This window comes from Taudactylus pleione, unplaced genomic scaffold, assembly GCF_031769625.1.
Source record: "Taudactylus pleione unplaced genomic scaffold, aTauple2 ptg000206l, whole genome shotgun sequence".
NCBI lineage: Eukaryota > Metazoa > Chordata > Amphibia > Anura > Myobatrachidae > Taudactylus > Taudactylus pleione.
In genome coordinates, this window is record NW_028284608.1 from 8,110,932 (window position 1) to 8,132,449 (window position 21,518).

At 40.9% G+C, this 21,518-nt stretch overlaps 1 protein-coding gene across 1 annotated transcript in view; it reads left to right on the forward strand.

Moving 5' to 3' along the window:
- SHLD1 (shieldin complex subunit 1) overlaps positions 1-18,663 on the forward strand; it is a 101,945-nt gene extending 83,282 nt beyond the window's left edge. The window contains exon 3 of the mRNA XM_088478074.1: positions 18,175-18,663. Coding sequence (XP_088334200.1) covers positions 18,175-18,632 — 458 coding nt within the window. The 3' untranslated portion in view covers positions 18,633-18,663. The remainder of the gene's footprint in view (positions 1-18,174) is intronic.
- The last annotated feature ends 2,855 nt before the right edge of the window (positions 18,664-21,518 follow it).

The following is a 21,518-nucleotide window of genomic DNA, read 5'->3' on the forward strand; positions in this document are numbered from 1 at the left end:
GGAATTAAAAACTGAAAGCTTATCTCTCCTTACGAGTACATGGCAAGAAGTCCATTGAAATGGGGACATAGGGCTTCTGAAGCTTTATTAGCAGACTCTGTTATCACTCACACCTATTCTCATGTCTATGAACACAATACTGCTATATGAGTCACTTTTTCATTCCTTGTCCCCTTCGCTTGCCGTGACTCTTATTTGCTACAATTGTGAGCCACTAATGCTGGCCATACACGCTATAATTATCGGGGCGATCCGCCTGATATCGGCGGATCGCCTCCATAATTGTAGCGTGTGGGGGGGCGACCGAGGGTTAAATATTGCTCGGTCGGGCATGCCGGATTGTCCAGCATGCCCGTCCGATGCGATATTTCCCGGTAAACTGTCGGCCGCATCGGGCAGTGTATGCCCAGCCGCGGCCGACAGACAGACATTTCCTGTGTTCCTTCCTACGGAAGGAACAGGGAAATGTCTCCTCCCCCGGGGGCGGAGCGCAGATGTCTGCCGAATACACTGTGAGAGAAATCTCACAGTGTATGCCGGCGACATCTGCGGCTGGCAGCCGGCCAGTTAAAATGTCTGTCGGTCTGACAGACATTTTATCTGGCCGTGTATGCCCAGCATATGAGAGACAGTTTAACAGCAGATAATCTGAATAAATCATAATCAATGCTCATCCAGTCTGATCCATTCTTTTTATCGCTTCAAGAGCTAACACATGGACACGAGCGCCCTGATTCTCTCTGACAAAGACAATATACTATAAATTAAATATTCTACTGTCTGTTTCAATTTAAAATTAATTACTAAATTATAATCAAATGATCTTGGGTAGGATTGTGTACTGCTGATGAATAAGACGCTTTATTGTCAAGTCTGAGTAGAATAACGAGACTTGGGAAACAATTGTCGATCACTTCTGTCGTGATTTCCATTAGTTTTCATCCCAGCAGATTTGCAATACGGTATCATTCAACGCAGATAATGACAGCAGAGAATATTCTGTTTTCAATTCATAGCCAATCTTCCCAGAAATACGTCAATTTATCAGGCTTTTGGAAAATTCAATAAACCAAGAAACAATGTAATCATGTTATTTTGGTAGCCAAGTTGTGATTTCTGTTAGTGTTCCAGAGACAAATTTAGTACATCAACGTGTGTCAGCGTCAGGTGTCATTTTCACTTGCATTTTTAAGTCTGAGGGGTGTATTTACTAAAGTGAGAGTTTTTAGAAGTGAAGATGTTGCCCATAGCAACCAATCACATTCTAGCTATTCTAGAAGCTGCTAGTTAAATGTTAAGTAGAATCTGATTGGTTGCTATGGGCAACATCGCCACTTCTAAAAACTCTCACTTTAGTAAATATACCCCTGAGACCTGATATAATGATATGCTGGTGATAATTACATATTCCTGAACTACCGTGATTTTTAACCAAGAATGCACTATTGATTTTTCCGGTATCTGGATGGAAGATCGACAATGAATTGGTCGACGGGCAATACGGCGACATGGTCAAATGGTTGACAGTGCAGAAAGTAGGCAGAGTTAAAAGGCCGACAGTAAATTGTTCGACCCTTTTTTTTTTAAATGGTTTTTCAACATTTTTAAGGTTAGGGTTAAGGCACTTTTTTCCTCATCTGAAAGTCACACTTCCCACCAACTAGTCAGAGAATAGTAACGTAAACACTGCTTCTCTCCTGCTTATTATATTGAGGAGTGGGAAGTAACACTTGAAGTCATTTTATATTCTGTTATGAATTGTCATACTCATCACTTGTCTCATACCCTCCAACATCTCTCAGTTAAAACCCGGTACATGGGCGTGGCCATAGATAAAACGGGTGTGTCCATGGGTACTGTTTGGTACACTGCCTTGGCCTTCTGTACACTGGCACTGGTGTGATGACGTCATTATGTCAGCGTCAGTGCAGACTGCAGAGAACCACGGTGGACGGAGCCACCTGTCACTCAGCAGCGCTGCGGGAGTCCTGTGTCCCAGCAGCACTGCTAAAGAAATCAGGAGATTGTACCCACCCAGTACAAAACGGTACAACCCCTGTTTGCCATTAAAAAATGGTACTGTACCGGCTAAAACAGTATAGTTGGAAGGTATGTTGTCTAGGGGGGGAGGGTTAGGTTTTGGCAGCGGGGAGGGAGGGTTCTAGTTAGGGGGATGGTTAGGATACTTACAGACAGGTGTCGGTATTATAACCCTGTCGGGATGCCGGCGTCAGGATTTTGACCACCAGGATCCTGAGCACCGACATCCCGTGCCATACCAAAATGGTTTGCCACTTATGAATGACCTAGGGAATTGGTATGTAATGTCAAATACCGACAGCGGCAGCCCGACGGATCGAAATCCCGACTGCATCAGGTAAGTACCCTAACCCTTCCCTCACCCTCCCTTAGTGGTGCCTAACCCTAACCTCCACCCCTAGTGCCTAACCCTAAACTCCCCCCGATAGTGCCTAAACTTAACCCCCACTCCCCACATCCTAAACCTAACCCTCCTAGGGGTGGCTAACCCTAACCCCCCCTAGTGGTGCCTAACCCTTACCCTACCCTAACCCTCCCTTGGTGTGCCTAACCCTAAGTCCCCCTGGTGGTCCCTAAACCTAACCCTCCCCCCACCCCCATGGCTAAACGCTAAGACATTTGGCTTACCTTCGTTCGCTATGCCGGGTGTCGGGACTTTATAGTGGGGCTAATGAATGGCGTTGGGATTTCTACGCCTATCTGCAGTCCCATGTCGGGATATTGTCGGGCAGGAGAGCGCCCGCCGTTATCCTGACTGCATCCTATGACCTAGACGTGCAGGTTACGCACACCTGGCCATTCCGTATTTGTACACGGGGCCCCATGCATTGTTATTGGCTAAGAAGTTTATACATAGACCAATACGACAACCATATTTTCAAACAAACCAGTGAAAATGTCCCAATTTATGGTGTTCATTGCTATAATATGATTCCAGATGCATATTTTCTTTTTTTTTCTTTATATATTTGACGCTCTATATGCATAGACTTACTAAAATACATGTATATGTTAAATGTTATTTTTGGTATTTGTTAGCTGTTTCCGGATATCTGATTTGCATCATCTCTGTATGCAGAGAGTTTAGAGGGTAAATTTACTAAAGTGAGACATTTTAGAAGTGAGTTTTAGAAGAGATGTTGCCCATAGCAACCAATCAGATTCTTGCTATTATCTTCTTGAATGTGCTAGTTAAATGTTAAGTAGAATCTGATTGGTTGCTATGGGCAACACCTCTTCTAAAACTCACTTCTAAAAACTCTCACTTTAGTAAATTTACCCCTAGGTGTCTGGATTTTCGGTTTCGGACAGTTTGAACCGTGAGATACCGAAAAATACACAGACGCCTAAAATTTATTTCTGATGGCTCACACTATTTATGTCCAGGCATGGTTCATTGTATTTTATACGCCCTTTGATGAAGTCAGAATGACGTTTGCAGTGCCAGGTTGGCGCACGGTAGTTCTCTCTTGCTGTACTGCATTTGGAATGACGGCATTTGAAGATCTTTATGACTCCACCAGATAAGCCTATTTTTATTATTTGTGATGTACGTGGAATTTATTATCAAATACATTTTTAATGGGGTATTTATCATTTACTTTAGTATGGTTTCGCTATACTGTTTTTTGGGTTGGGTAAAAAATGTACGTGGAATTTATAATCAAATAAATGTTTATTGGGGTATTTATAATTTACTATATTATGCTGTTTTTTGGGTTGGGTACGGGATGCCGGCGTTCAGAATCCCGACACAGGCATCCCGAGTGGGTCACAATCCCAACAGAAGGAGATAATTATACTACCCATCCCCTACCCCTCCTTACCTGTATCGTAAACTTAACCCTCCATCATAGCCTAAACCTAAGCCTCCCCCCATAGCCTAAACCTGACCCTCCCCCCCATTAACTTTAACCCTCTCCCTAGTGCCTATCCCTAACCCCAATACTTACTGTCGGGATGCCAGCGCCAGGATTCTGACTGGTGTCGGGATTCTGGCATTCTGAGTACTGGTATCCCGACAGCTGGGATAATAACTACATCCTTTTGTTTTTACCATTACCTCCTGGGACATATATATGAGAAAAAAGGATTATCCCACTTGGCAGTGCTGGATGTGTGGTCCTTGATGGGCTTCTCCTTACTGGTGCAGGTAAGCATTACCCCTAATTGTGTTTGGTACATGGAGACACTCTTGCTTTGTCTTTTTATTTGTACATATGTGTATATGTGTAATATATATATATATATATATATATATATATATATGTTTGTGTACTGTATATATAATTTTGTGGGAATTGTGACTTTTAACTATCATAGAAAATAGAATATTTGTCTTCCTAGTTAAAGTCCTGGACCTATGCCCTCTCTGAATGGAATATACATTAGTGAATACCCGCTCTTAAAAAAAGAACCAATCTTTGAGCACATTTTTAAACTGTAGGAGAAATTTACTTGGCTTTAAATGCCCGATGTGTGGGAAGAGAATAGGGTTATTAATATGCAGTGCATCAGTCCATGGAATGCATTAAGCAATGTCATGCAGGGAGTTAAACCTTCACATACAACTCCTTATTCTAGACAAATTAATCACAGGGGAGAGGTTATGCATTGTTCATAAAAAGCTGTCACTTGCGATCTCTCTGTGCCATTAGAAAAGAGCGTGATTACACCGTGCAGAGAATAAATGGATTTCAGCCTTACTCTGCAATGCTTGTGCTAGACTGCTGCTTTATTGTAGTGATCATGACTCTCATAGATCATCTACTGGAAAACAAATACATGCTCCCTAATTAAATAGGGCCGTTGCACTGTTCAGAAAGGTGTTTCAATTTGTTAATGTTTCTAATTAAATAACTCCTGTGCTATATTATTTTATGACATGCTTAGATGCTTCTATTACAAGGCGGAATGTACGTGATATATTTCCACTGTGTGCTTTAACTCTTCAGTGGGAGAATATGAATCAACAGACTTCACAGAAGTAACATGCCACTCAGCACACTTCATAGAAGTAACATGCCACTCTGCACACTTCATAGAAGTAACATGCCACTCAGCACACTTCATAGAAGTAACATGCCACTCAGCACACTTCATAGAAGTAACATGCCACTCCGCACACTTCATAGAAGTAACATGCCACTCAGCACACTTCATAGAAGTAACATGCCACTCAGCACACTTCATAGAAGTAACATGCCACTCCGCACACTTCATAGAAGTAACATGCCACTCAGCACACTTCATAGAAGTAACATGCCACTCAGCACACTTCATAGAAGTAACATGTCACTCAACACACTTCATAGACGTAACATGCCACTCAGCACACTTCATAGAAGTAACATGCCACTCAGCACACTTCATAGAAGTAACATGCCACTCAGCACACTTCATAGAAGTAACATGCCACTCAACACACTTCATAGAAGTAACATGCCACTCAGCACACTTCATAGAAGTAACATGCCACTCAGCACACTTCATAGAAGTAACATGCCACTCGCACACTTCATAGAAGTAACATGCCACCCAGCACACTTCATAGAAGTAACATGTCACTCAACACACTTCATAGAAGTAACATGTCACTCAACACACTTCATAGATGTAACATGCCACGCAATACACTTCATAGAAGTAACATGTCACTCAACACACTTCATAGAAGTAACATGCCACGCAAAACACTTCATAGAAGTAACATGCCACTCAGCACACTTCATAGAAGTAACATGCCACTCAGCACACTTCATAGAAGTAACATGCCACTCAACACACTTCATAGAAGTAACATGCCACTCAGCACACTTCATAGAAGTAACATGCCACTCAGCACACTTCATAGAAGTAACATGCCACTCAGCACACTTCATAGAAGTAACATGCCACTCAGCACACTTCATAGAAGTAACATGCCACTCAGCACACTTCATAGAAGTAACATGCCACTCAACACACTTCATAGAAGTAACATGCCACTCAGCACACTTCATAGAAGTAACATGCCACTCAGCACACTTCATAGAAGTAAACATGCCACTCAACACACTTCATAGAAGTAACATGCCACTCAACACACTTCATAGAAGTAACATGCCACGCAACACACTTCGTAGAAGTAACATGCCACTCAGCACACTTCATAGAAGTAACATGTCACTCAACACACTTCATAGAAGTAACATGCCACGCAACACACTTCATAGAAGTAACATGCCACTCAACACACTTCATAGAAGTAACATGCCACTCAACACACTTCATAGAAGTAACATGCCACTCCGCACACTTCATAGAAGTAAGATGTCACTCAACACACTTCATAGAAGTAACATGCCACGCAACACACTTCATAGAAGTAACATGCCACTCAGCACACTTCATAGAAGTAACATGTCACTCAACACACTTCATAGAAGTAACATGCCACGCAAAACACTTCATAGAAGTAACATGTCACTCAACACACTTCATAGAAGTAACATGCCACGCAACACACTTCATAGAAGTAACATGCCACTCAACACACTTCATAGAAGTAACATGCCACGCAACACACTTCATAGAAGTAACATGCCACTCAATACACTTCATAGAAGTAACATGCCGCTCAACACACTTCATAGAAGTACCATGATACTAATGATATCATAATTGACTAGTATTGCGACCTGTCATTGGCCGGGTGGTCGCTAGCTGCTGTGCCCGGCCTTGACAAGCTTTTTTTCCCCTCCTCTCCCTCCTCTCCTTCCTTTCAACTCCCCATCAGATGTGCACAGCCTGTTCTTTTGCTGGGGGGATGGGAGGGTGTGTGGAGTCCATTGCGGGGCATGCAGATTTATTTTTTTGTGAGAGCTGTGGTTTTTATTGGAGGTGTTGGTGGCCGTTCAAGCATACATAGAACACTAGTGTTAAATTGCAGCTTAGTTCAGCTGTTTGCCATCTGGAACAGCCACTAGGTCCTGTTGTGCATGCACTAATCATATGAATGGTGTTTTCTATCTGATTCTTTTGCTGCGATGGTTAGTTACCATTGCATCAAAGTTTTGATGACGGAAGCCCAACCAACATTTGATGGTGAGCTACCAATGTCCATCCCTACCTCACATTAAGTGCAGTGAGAGAAATGTCACCATCAGGGAGAGACCCTTGTGTACAGTGTCCAGCGTGCATGTGCTAGACTGATACCGTACAGGATTATATAATAGATTAGACATAGCAGGAGCAAGTGTTGGAGGGAACCATACCTAAAACAAAGTATAACAAGTGGGCAATAGTTCTGGCTTATGGGATCCCCGAGACCTGTGTGTGCAGATATACATATAATATACACTTATTTTATATATGAGTATAAAACAGATATTACTTGTCCTATAGGGTATATTTGAAAACTAATCATGGATTTTAATCGTGGATTTTGCTTGCTATCGACTAATTGGAAACAGATTTCAGATTGGTCCTTTTGAGGGCCATCCTAGGTTCATGTGTTACTTGAGACCACACACACACACTGTCCTGTCTGGTTTGCACAGTGCCAGGGCCTTTGCTTTCATTGAGTTGTGCCGTCTTTCCGAAGATGTCACTGGGAAGATATCACCGGGAGGAGGGATCTGCTTGCCGGCACAAGGTAAATATACTCTGGTTGCAGACCCTGCACCCATTATATAGATATGTCTATTGTCTGGGAGTACAGTCAAAGAAGAGCACAGTGGCATTTGCAGAATGCCTGGAAATAGAATAGATGCAAGTGATACAATACAATACAATACACTTTAATGTCATCAACAACAAAACAGAACATGTTAAATTGTCAACGAAATGTCAATTTACAAACACTTCAGCATATAAAACAAACCAGTAAAACATTTCCATAAAACTCAGGTCAGTGCATTTTTACGGTTCAATAGACGAACAGCTACCGGAAAGAAGCTATTATATAACCGCTTTGTATGAGCGCGCGCACTCCTAAAACGTATATTTGATGGTAATCTTTCGAACACCATATAATTGGGATGACTAGGATCAGCTACGATACCTCTAGCCCGCTTTAATACTCAACTCTCATAGAGAACTTGAATTTGCAGCAGTACAATTCCCAAACCAGGTGATAATCCCATAAGTCAGGACACTCTCTATTATACAACGATAAGAACTTAGCAGCGTCTCCGTAGGAAGAAAAGGCGGTGCTGCGCCTTTTTTTACCACAGCTGAAGAATTCAAAGACCAGGACAGATCCTTTGAGATATGAACTCCTAGAAATTTAAAGGAATCCAGTTCCTCAATGACCATATCATCCAAAACCACCGGTAATTTGGGTCCACAGCCCATCCTCCTAAAATCAATGACCATCTCTTTAGTTTTCGTAGTATTTAGGAGTAAACAATTTTCCTTGCTCCATTCAAGCAGTCTTTGCACCTCATACAAATAGGCTTCCTCCCCCTCTTTTCCTATCAGGCCCACAATGGCAATGTCGTCAGCAAACTTCACAATCTTAACAGTCTGTGAAGTTGAAACACAATCATAAGTAAGTAATGAATATAATAGAGGGCTCAAAATGCACCCCTGTGGGGCATCAGTTTTCAACAAAATTTCTCCAGAGACACATCCCCCTAACTTAACCACTTGTGACCTATCTGTCAAAAAATTCAAAACCCAATTGCACATATGCCCATTTAAGCCTAACTGAAGAAGCTTTGAAACCAAAGATGCCGGAATAATAGTATTTACTCCGCTGTGGATAAACCATGAATTACACAAAGTATAAACAAAGCACTGTTTACGTCTGTTGTCCCCGAGACCCTCTGTTCATGGTGAAACATGAAATGGATATGTTCAATAAAGATTAAGCCCACCGGTACTTGCACTCCTCAGATTTATCCTTCTATATTTTCCTGTATGCCTATGTATGGAACCTGCATGATTTTACTATGTTTTCATGCTGTAACAGTACTAAAGCTGTAAATGAGCTGTACAACCCTGGGGTCAGGTCCATCCTGCTCCAGCCTGCTTCGTTATGTGCATTAAGTTTTGTTTCTAGGCAAACTGTTGGCAGCAGGGCTAGGGATGTAGTTAGCATCCCACCGTGCGGGTTACCGACAGACGAAATACTGACTGCGTCAGGATCCCGGCACCAGAATCCCGACCACCGGCATCCCAAAGGTAAGTATCACTCGTTGGGGGGAGGGTTAGGGTTAAACATTAGGGGGAGGTTAGGTTTAGGCACTAGGGGGGAGGTTAGGTTTAGGCACCAGGGAGGGAGGGTTAGGGGTAAGGGTTAGTCTTACCTTACTTCCTTATGGGTGTCGGGCTTCTGACTATCGGTATGCCACTGTTGGTTTTCTGACCAGCAGCATCCTGACCTCTGGGATCTCATACCTAATCTGCAGGGCTATGCCTGCTAACACACCCCTGAATTGTTGTTAAGTCTAGAATTGTTTCTCTCACTAAAATATAGTAGGGGGTTACTTCAGGGAGGTAACCAGAGCTAAATGATCCAAAGGCTCCCTATGCTGAGAACCATTGTGTATCTTCATACTTTGTGCAGTCAGTTCTCAAAGTGTTTTCAGGGCTGTGCAGGAGAGATGTTTGCCCATGTCAGGTACTTGGAAGGTAAGAGTCTTCAATCAAGTAACCAACAGTGATGGCTTCCTCCCTGTACCCAGGTGCGTGGCAATCAGCCTGAATAAAAGGCCACGCGTAACGTAGGGCTTTGAGGCTGGTTGCGAGTGACGGACGCACCTTATCAGCAGTATACCCTGCACTTAGCACGTGTGAAGCCGCGTAACAAGGCTATTTTCGTTAGAATGCGGCAATCGCAACCAGTGCGGGGCGATTTTTCTTAAATAATTGAATAGCCCCCTTTGAATTTTTTTGTTTTGCATTGAAAGCACACCATAAGGTCTGATTTCTGCCACCTCAATATATGTACAATTAGGTCCTGTTGCAGGAGCTGTTTATAGGATGTGTACCCTTCTTTTAATGTCTCTTTTTCTTTTTATTAAAAAGAAAAAGTAGTATCTACCATGAGATGATATACATGTCCCCCATGATATGTAATAGTCTCCAGAAACCAGAAAAATACAGAAAATGGTTTACATTTTGCAAGAGTGGAAATATATTGCATTTGGAGAGAAAGAGATGGTAGTTTGATTGAAAAGAAAACATTAGTTTATGTACATTGTATATGCCCTTATTAAATGTAAATTGCCTCTAAATGTCTGCATGTTCCATTTCTACCAGTAAGTGGATGGAACCCACTTTTCTTTGAAATACGTATATTATAGTGCTGTAAGATTTCTTTTCATGCTCTCATTATTTCCCCAATTTGGTGGAAACCAAGCACATAGTTTTGATACTCTGCCAGCAAAAAAAAAAAGTTGTACCGTACTTTTCATTAGTTCACATCTAAACAAATGTGGTTTAAATTGAGATGCTCTTTTGATCTACTGAAAGCAATTGAAATATACTTACATGTATAGTTTTCTTTTTTTAGGATTTGTTCTTGTTGTGCATCTTTAAAGCCTAGATGAAAAATTGAGACTGAATATAAATACTGTAGATTAGATTGTTTTTCCTTGTGATCTGTTAATATGTAGGACGGTTCCCAAACTGTGTGCTGTGGCACCCTGGGGTGCCTTGGGACGCTTGCACGGGTGCCTCAGGTTGGTGGTCCAGCACCAAATCTAATTATTTTGGTCAGTGTAATGCAAATATGTGGACAAACAGAAGTGCAAACCTCTCCACCACCGGAACTTAAGGATGACAGGTAAAAGCACAATTCACTTCGTTTTACTGCTTCACATTTTTTTTCTGAGTTTCTCAATTACTTTTGGCTGAGGGGTGCCGTGAAAACAATTCTGATACTCTAGGGCGCCGCGGTTCAAAAAAGTTTGTGAACCTCTGATCTAGGTGTTTTATGGCTTCTTTGAGTTTGCAAACAATAACAAAAAAATAACCAATATGAATCTGTTTTATCTAAACACAATATTACACAAACCAGTCAGTTATATATATATATATATATATATATATTCACTTTTTATTAACTGTACGTATGAAAGTGTATCAAACAGAAACCGCTGCCAGCTTTAGTCCTGCTGGCCTTTAAAACTAAACCAAAAAGCTTTATCTGTAAAATTCTGTGAAATGTTTTGTCTTATCTGTTCTCAGCTGCTAGAACAATCCTGTTTGCAAAGGATATAATTTCATAGTCTGTCTATCCCTTCCAAGTAGATTCTGAAATAAGATACAAAATATTCGTACATGGTGGTGAAGTGGAGAGAGGTTGTTATCCTCCTCAAAGAGTACCGCGCAATGATAGGCTACTCCTACTTTTATTGTGATGATCCGATCCTTTTTTTTTTCTGGCAGTGAGGTTCTTCCCTACTTCCCTTTTTCTCTTTCCCTCCCTTCCTTCCCTTTTTATTATCGTGTTATCGTGTTTTTTATTTGTTCTTATGTTTTTCGGAAGTGCTGTTTATTTGTAAAATGTGATCCATCACTTACTGTTGTTCCTGCGACATCATGTTAAATGTATTACAGCATGCTTTGTTGTTCCTCTACATGTACTTGTACATGTTCATTCTATTTTGTGTTGACTTTCAATAAACATAAATTGTAAAAAAGAATCTGTCATTGTTACGCATACTTACCTACTTTTGAAAAACTATAAAATAATAATAAGAAAGATGATACTGTCGCGCTGTCAATCAAGCAGCTGGTAAAGGGATAGTCAGTCCCAGCAATGATAATAAAAAAATATAATAATACAAGAGCCAGCGCTAAATAAACACAAAAATCACAATAAATAAATAGAATAAAATAAAATGAACTGAGATGGACGGTTTTATAGCTAAAAATTAATTAATCAAAATAAAAATAGACTAAAAACAATACACACTGTGCGTAATTAAGTATTCACATTTCAATGATGACATACAATGAACAATTAAAATGCAAAACTTGCAAATAATAACTTCCAAATTAATAATACTGGGATTAGGACTCCCTCCTAAATTTCCACAGGATAATATTAAGCAGCACAAGAGGTTACCAGTCTGTAGCGTGTATTCCATAGAGTTCCTTTTACATCTACTGTGCAGTTCGTAAGGTTAATAAGATGGAAACACCCAGGTTTCTATAAGCGCTGCAATCCTTTACCAGGAGGTTATGTAAATAGTCCAGAGTGCATCCAGTAAGTTGGGGAGTTGTGGAAATAGATCTCTCAACGCGTTTCGCTGGTGAATTGTCCACCAGCTTCCTCAGGAGTATAGCTGTATGAGTGTGTGGGTCACTACGTTCTCAAGATGACCTTTAGGAAATATAGGGAGGGGGAGGTCCAGGTGGTGGTAGTAGGTGTGGGAGGCATGACACCGTGGCATGACAAACGCGTTGAGAGATCTGGGTGTTTCCATCTTATTAACCTTACGAACTGCACAGTAGATGTAAAAGGAACTCTGCAGACTGGTAACCTCTTGTGCTGCTTAATATTATCTTGTGGACATTTAGGAGGGAGTCTTAATCCCAGTATTATTAATTTGGGAGTTGTTATTATTTGCAAGTTTTGCATTTTAATTGTACATTGTATGTCATCATTGAAATGTGAATACTTAATCACGCACAGCGTGTATTGTTTTTAGTCTATTATTTTTTTGATTAAATATATCTTTATTTTTAGCTATAAAACCGTCCATCTCAGTTCATTTTATTTTATTCTATTTATTTATTGTGATTTTTGAGTATATTTAGTGCTGGTTCTTGTATTATTCTACACCTGTGAGCGCAGCGGTAAAGTGGGCGTCTACTGCAACATCTGAGAGGCGTGTCTTAAAAATGATTTACATCCATTTGTAAACGAGCCTAAACCAGTTAGTAAGATCTACTTGTTGATGAAAACACACTGATACTTTTTCAGAAAATGCATGTAGCCATAGGAATCACTGTGCCTTATAACCAAGGCAGGGACAATATACTAATGATCCCATTTGAATGTGTACAGACCTGTTTTGTTTTTTGTTTTTTTAATATAACAGATTCATAAAGGGGGTAAGGTGCAATCAGGGAGATTGTTAGACTCTTCAGGGAGACAGGGAGATTGCTACTATTTTCGGGAGTCTCCCTGACAATGAGGGAGAGTTGGCAAGTATGCTGTTACGCTTGTGCAAATTTTGTCTTTTTTTAGAGATATTATAATATAATTTTGCTATCAATTTCCTAACACAAGAAATATGTATTTCAGTTGCCATGCCTATTTTCATCTTTTTAGTCGATTACAACAAACAGACGCAAACCAAAATGATAAATGCAAATACATTTTATACCATTATCAAATATATTCAGTACCATGATGGGGGATGTATCTAGTAACTACTGTAACTAACCTCTAGATTCTAAATTGGAGGGTAAAGTACTTATATAGATGTTATTAGAAGAAAGATTAATGAAATCATTATCTTAAATATTAAGTAATACGATTCAAATGGAACCATTCTGTATTTCCGAATACATTCAAAACTGAGATCTGAACAGACTCGGGAAAGGATTCTTTATATACAGCTCCCATATATTATAAAAATGTTTCATTGGCTTTTCAATATCAAAAATACAGAGCCATAGTTCATGATACAGGACATCTTAAATTAAACTTCTTACTAAACTCAAAGACAGGGGGACTTTAGATGGGATGCAGTAAGGAAGCCGATGGTCGAAATGCCGACTGCCGGCTTCCCGACTGTCTAATCCCAGCAGGGGTCTAATGACAGGCATCGAGATCCCGACACCTGTCCTTTTACCTACGCCGGGAGCCCGACGCCCGGCATACCGATCGAAGGTAAGCCAGGCGCGGGGAGGGAGGGTTAGGCTAGGGCCTCCTGGGGGGGACTTAGGGTTAGGCACCCCCCCGGGAGGGTTAGGGGTAGGCTAGGGGAAGGGGAGGTTAGGGTTAGGCACCCCTGGGGGGAGGTTAGGTTTAGGCACCCCCTCGGGAGGGTTAGGTTTATGCAGCGGGGAAGGGGGGGTTAGGCACTAGGGAGGGAGGTTAGGGTTAGGCACCCCTAAAGGATGGTTAGAGTTTAGGGAGGGTTAGGTTAGTTAATACTTACCTTTTGAGCAGTCGGGATCTTCACTGGTGCCGGGCTTGCGGCGTCAATATTTGAACCGCCAGACATAGGTCCGGCAGTATTTCATACCGATCCCCTTTAGATACCCAAAATGTAAGGATAGCCTGCTTCGCCACAGTAAACGTCTGTCAAAAGAGGCAATAGTATTGATATTTGGGATAAAAATTCCTATTGGGAGAAAGCAAGCAACAAAAACTTCCACTTGTTTTGATAGTTTAAGATGAAAAGGGTATTAATAATAAAAACAAATAATTGATCCCAGAATTGGGTAAACTTTTGCCAGTACCATAAATTTTGTGCCAAAGTGACATTAGGCTGTCTGCATTTAGTGCAAGCCCCTGTTCCTGGAGCAACAAAATATTTTCTATGTATAGGGGATACATACATTCTGTTTTTTATTTTAAGATGAGTTACATGCAAGGACATATAAGGCAATAGAGGAGAGAGATCTCATATCCTGATCTAATTAAGGAAGAATTCCTGTGAAATCCAGTGTAATAGATGAATCTCTACTCCACTCCAGCTCAGTATTCATCCAGATTGAAGAAATATGTAGGATCGACCAAATTAATATATAGATTATGTATTCAAAGTCTGATCAGTTTAGACAGATTAATCATATCCTTCATTACATCTCTGGAATCTGCATAACTAACTTACAGGAATAAATTATGTTATACAGTGACGAACTTGGAGATACATGAAATGTTTGAGGAATATTATATTTCTCACTAAATTGTAAAAAGGTACGTATCTGAATCCTAGGGCCAAATACATCTATGATAGACATGTTACCCTTATGAGCCCAGGTTTTAATCAAAATATTGTCTAAAGATAAGAGAAAAGCAGGGTTTCCCCAAAGTGTAACAAATGGAGAATATAACGGGCTTCAGAAGAGATAAAGGCAGAAAGGAAAATGTAAGTGGATCGCTTCAGAATAGATCCCTTTCTAATTCTTTATTGATAAAATTATTCTTTAGGCACCCTGGGGGGGGGTGCCTAACCCTAAATCCCCCCGGGGGTGCCTATAACTAACCCTCCCCCCCATCTAACAGCCAACAGTCACTGCTTACCTTTGTTCGGGATGCCGGGCATTAGGATTTCGGCATCTGGCTACAGATAGGCATCGGTATTTAGATGCCTATCTTTAGTACAGAGTCAGGCTTCCAGCATCAGGATTCTGATGTCCAGCATTTTGGACGCCGGTAAATAAACTGCATCCCCCAGAGAAGGATATAACTTGACACAAAGTAAATGCTAATTATTCAGTAGAGGAATATTTATTAAATAAGCCTGACAAAACTGATTTAGGCGCAAGAGCACACCATAACAATCTGACCAATGCCTCTTAAATAAGGGAGCAGAAAAAAAGGAGTCTGAGAGAGTTTCAACAGAACCTAGGTGCTCACACATGGTCAAGAGACTGACAGAGAGGAAATAAAATCACAGCCCCTGGCTCATTATCGTTCCAAAACCAGTCGATGATTGGATCTGATCTGCTGCATAACAGTTCTCCAACACACTGAGCCAATATCGTGCATATTATGTAGTGTGTATGAATTTCCGATCATGTGTCTCATGAACATTGGTTCCTACATTAAGTGGAGGTTAGACTGTGCTATTCCAGGTTTTGCATGTGAATATGTGAGATTTGATCTTATTTGATGAGTGTTTTGCATGCTTTGGAATAATGATTATGTTTTTAAATGTTTATCGGGACATTTTTATTATGTGGGTCAGTATTTCTAATAATAGGTTACTTTATCATAATAAATTAATTGACCGATCCAGATTTAGCTATACTGTATCATTTATTTTATGTGCTTTGTTAGTTGTGTTTTAGTAAAACTGTATATTTTAATCAAGAAATCCATCTTTTTCTTAAACATTCTACCTCTAATATTATTTCTATCCCCTAGCATTAGTGTTACAATCTGTGCTGTTAATCTTTTTTATTTGTTTTTTTGTCTAGAGAAGTATACTGGGGCCAGCTGCTTTCATCGTTTTTCTAGAAGCTGTAATCATAAAATGCAGCCTTCATGATTAATCCTGATCATGTTCCATTTTAATTATAACTCATCTTCAGGCTTTATCGTACATAAAGCACTTTTAACTGTGCTGGCAATTTATATTACAGAAACATAAAGCTAGAATGACAGTTTTTAAAATGCCATTGTAGCCTAACTTCTAAGTTTGGCTAGGGAAAGCCCGCACCTCATTATACAGAGCCGGATTAAGGGATGAGGGGGGGCGCACAGGTGACACGTGTCCCAACTGCAGTGCAGAACTGCACTGCAAGCTGGAGAATCTCAAGAGAGGGAAGGTGGAGTCAGAGCAGGGGGTGTGGTGTTACACAGCACTGTGCAAGCAGCATGGGAGGAGGGGAGGAGCAGCTGCTGGCAGAGTACCCAGAAAAATTAGGACTATCCATCTTGTAAGGTGAAGGGGACACAGACACTACAGTATATTGTCTGTATGTGTGTGATTATGTATATGTGTGTGACTGTATGTATATATGTGTGGGACTACAGATGTGTCCTCGTGCATCTAGCCTCAATACACCACACAGCGCGACTTGCCTGGCGTGAGTGAGCGCCAGGTCCCATCTCCTCTGCTAGCTTTGGGCGTCTTATGCATCTAAGTTGTGATGTGATGTGTCTAGGATGCACCAGACTGTTCTGATTAATATGATACGCGACACCTGCATATCTGTGTGCGACTGAGTCTGTATATGAAGCATAACAGATCTTGGAATGAAAAAAGCTTCGGTCGCTGCATTGTAGCACTTCATATACAGATTCAGAGACTCAGTCGCACACAGATATACAAGCGTCACATATCAAATTATTCAGCACAGTCTGCTGGTGCTTCCTAGTCGCAATGCACTGCGACTTAGACAGATGGTATTTGGCAAATAAAGACGCCTGATGCTAGCAGTCTCTCACAGGACCTGGTGCGCTGAGAGGGGCTGTTTAGTGCGACTGCGGCAAAGATGTATAAGGAGAAATCTGTATGTATGTGACTGTATATGTGTGTATACATGTGTCTGCGTTCTCCCCAGAAATTCACGGATGCCAGGCGACACCATCAGGCAGCCGGGGGTGAAGGGTGCCAAAGTGAGTGAGGGGAAATGCAGCCTCTGAAGGCCCACATGGTATAGCAGGAGGTGGGGTTGGAGAACAGGCTGTTACTCACATTAGAATATCTTCCCACTGCAACAGAGACCTGAGTAATCATGTCCGTCCTTTTATACTGGGGGAGGAAGCTGCTCTGCCCTCCACTCTGGTGCCACCAGGCACTAAGTCGCAATGCGCTGATGTTTCTCTCTGACTTTTGACCATGTCCCAGTGCCAGATGGCAGCTGAATTTTCCTGGGCAGACCGTCTGAGAAATAAAGCATGGGACGACAGTGTGTGTAACTGTATGTATGTGTGTTTCACTACATGTATGTATGTGCGTAAATGTATGTATCTGTATACAGTATTTGTGTGTTGGTGTGTTTATGTGTATGTATGTATATGTGTATGTAATTACTGTAGGCATACCCCTCCAACTGCCCGATTTTGGCAGGGCAGTCCTGCGTTACGGTAACTGTCCCACCCACAGGCCGCAGAGCCCTGTCTGTTGGGGTCAGCCTAGCAGTTTGGGAAACGCAGTGCATGCCCCAAGCATGGTACGAAACAGGGGTGTGACACATGGCCATGCCCCCTTCTCGTGTGTATGACGAAGGCACATGTGCAAGGACCCCATTCCCTGTCCCAAATGTTGCTCTTTAGGGCCCTCCAGACTTAAATGCCCCGGGACCCCCAAAGTCTTGATCCAGCTTTGCCCTTATAGCTCTAAGCCCCTCACGGACACCCCAAAGACCATATTGTAATCGATATACAGCGTAAATACATGGTTAATAGCCTGTTTATTTTAAAAGTGCACAGTTTATTCAAAAGTACCGTAGTCCTGGCATCTGTGTGTTTTTCTAATATAAAATCTATTATGTTTGATTGTTGTTTAGGCTTTGCAACAAACTGGGAAGATAATGAACAGTTCCAGACTGAAGATGATCAGAAATCAGTAAGATTGTCACACAGTAGGGATACATTCCAAGTTTCAGACCAAAACAGCTTAAACGTAACCCCTTCCCCCAATTTGGAAAATAAAGGATGCCTTAGCGATGGGAAGATTCGTGCTAGTTTGGATGCTTTTTATGAAAGAAGCTGCCAGGCAGACGATTGCCATCATCTTTCTGAGAAAATATCAGATTTGCGCAAGAAGAACCATTTGTATGCTCAGCGCAGTTTTCAGTTGGCGAAAATTGTTTTAAATCAGGGAGGAACCAACGTTTTACAAGACTGTCCAGGCACCAAGGTCTTCAATTCTTCAGAAGAGACCAAATCAACCATAAATATAAAACCTGTGCCAGGACTATCGACAGATGTGATCCGTTTTATCATGGCTAGGAGAAAAACATGAGTGACCTTTTTTTCATTTTTTTTTTTTTTAATAAAGCAATTAAAGAATTAAATTTTTTTTTGTTTCTAATGTCTTTTCCTTTTGTCAGAAATTAAAATACACAACCTCACTATTCCAATACACATCATTTAGGATGTATAGTGAGTTAACTACGGTGAACTTTTTCATTTTCTGGTTGAATCTACAGTGGTAAGTAAGGTTGATTTATTTATTTTTTTAAACTACTAGAGGTATATTTACTAAAGCGTGGGTTTTTAGAAGTGGAGATGTTGCCCATAGCAACCTATCAGATTCTATCTATTATCTTCTAGAAGGTGCTAGATAAATGATAAGTAGAATCTGATTGGTTGCTAAGGGCAACGACTCCACTTCTAAAAACTCGCACTGTAGTAAATATACTTCCTAGATTCTATCCCAGCGGTTGTATACCTAAGCTATGTTAAATGCAGGATTTAATAGGGTGTGGCATGGAGCGCCATAAAGATAGAGGAACAATGTGTGTCGTAGAGGATGGCATCTGAACTATTGTGCCCACTGCAGCACTGAATTTCCATATATGGAGCTTAATGACCCCTAGGGGGCAGTCTGTAGTACCTGCACATCTTTTGTATGGAATCGTGATGCTTTTCCATGAAACCAGGCTTAAACAGGCAGCCTTTAGAGTCCATTGTCTCATCTGCATGTAGAGCTAGGAGCAAATTACGTCGTAATGAAAGATAATAACTCCCCAAAAAAAAGCATTTGCAGAAAGTATGGCATGAATAAATCGTTAATGATCTTCTAAAATAGAAAATGGTTATTCACTATGACAAGTCCACTGACATTTAACCATACTTCAATTAGCAAAATTGAATTGAATACAGTTCTTGTTGTTGGCAAAGCTCAACCATTTTAGTGTAATTCAGTATTTTCTAGGAGACAGCGTATTGAAAACTGAGTAATATGAAGCAGTGTCTACAGGCTAGAGCTTAGCCAACTTTAATACTTACATAGCACCAGCTGATTCATACGGCAAACAGATAGCTATGTCAGCTGCAGGGACAGATTAGTGTCACTCCACTTTCCATCCACCCAAAAATACATGGCCCTGAGAATACTAATATTCCCACCTACTCTTCCCCTTCCTCCCTTTCTGTCTATTCTGGCTGGGTTGAAAACATCAGAAGAAGCCCTTCCATCTTCTGATAGGTTTCATATTTGGGATAGAAAAATGTTTTTTGGGACCCGCACAGGATAGAAACAGTAGAAGAACACCATCCCTGATTGTCAGTTTTACAGTAATGGGAGGGTGCAGATATATTTAGACAAGACCAACTTAAATTCAAATAATGATACACAAATTGTGAAGGTTTCATATTTGGCCCAGGGGAGGCCCTTGTAAGAACCGCAGGATATCTGTGCTCATTGAAAACTACACCTGTCAGTTCTCCGCAGTTCTTCAAATGTGTTTGACATTATAACTGTAAAGTGTCTGCTGAAATGCAAAGTGTCAGTTTCCCCTGGGGAAGTCTTTCACAAACACATCTACTAAATGCCAGGGATATAACTCACAGGGACAGCATTTACCATAACCGCTGTCCCTTTGTACATAGTGGGGATATTTTCATTAAAAATCAACATATTCCCTTGTGATATGGATACTTAATAATCGCGACAGCACCGCGATCAATAGTACATAGACCTCCTTTTTTTTTTTAAGCATTTTATTGAAACATCTCAAGAATTTACAAGGTTATTAGTGACAACATATATATGAATACATGTGAAACAGATGTAACCTGATATATACCAGGGATGTACACCGACCCCCGTGTTTTGGATCTGTATCTCTTTCGTGTTTTGGATGTGGATTTGGTTGTGCCAAAACCACCCTTGCGTGTTTTGGTTTTAGATCTGTATTTTGACCACCTCACAGCTCACAATATTGTTTTCATCCGGTTTAGGCCCAAAATTTGCACAAGCTAGCTGGCTAACTAAGCGGCTGCAGTGGGCGGCACAAACACATGGCAGTTCAACTTCCAATATGGCACATAAGGAAATATATGTTTTCATCAATCAAGAGGCCTGAGGATGTTTTGACCACAAAAGCAACTTGGTGGTTCAGAATATTTTTTACAATTAAAGGGGCATGCAGGAGATGCCGTCTGGGGCCATAAACATTTTTGGCATTCAGCAACCACATGTCAAAGATTGCAGCAGCCGTGGCAGTTGAACTTTCAACATGGCACATCAGGAAACAAATGTTTTTATTATTCAAGAGGCCAAAGTGAGTTGGATTATGTATGCAATTGAAGGCAGGGAAAGGAAGATTTGATTACTAGTAAATATAATAAAAAAATTTGATTCTGAAGCAAATTACAAGGGAGGGGAGGCACTTACACAGCATATTTAAATCATTCACATCAGTCCTTGCCCCCAGAAGAATCCTTGAGCCCTATGCCTGCTAGTGCTGCAGGGAGTGGATTTTGATCCCAGAAGGGGACCAGTAAGACTACTAGTAGTACTTTAAAAAACAATTGACTGTTAAACAATCCTTTGCAAGGAGGAGCAAGTATGACATCAATCACCCAATTTCACAGTGGGTCACTGACGCTATAACAACTGCTGCTATTAGATGTGCATCCAATATCCACCAATAATGCAGTGGGTTTTAGACAGTTAATTGAAGTCCTGTGTCTTTGCTACCAAATCCCATCTAGATTCCACTTTACTAGAAAAGCAATTCCCAACCTGTATAGGGACATTAAAAAAAAACTTAATTAGTAGCCTCCAAAATGCCGTTGTACCCACTGTCCACTTAACCACAGATATGTGGACCAGCTGAACAGAGCAAAGTTAACATTTAAGGTTTAAGTCATACATTGTGTCTTTCTTCCCAAATGACAC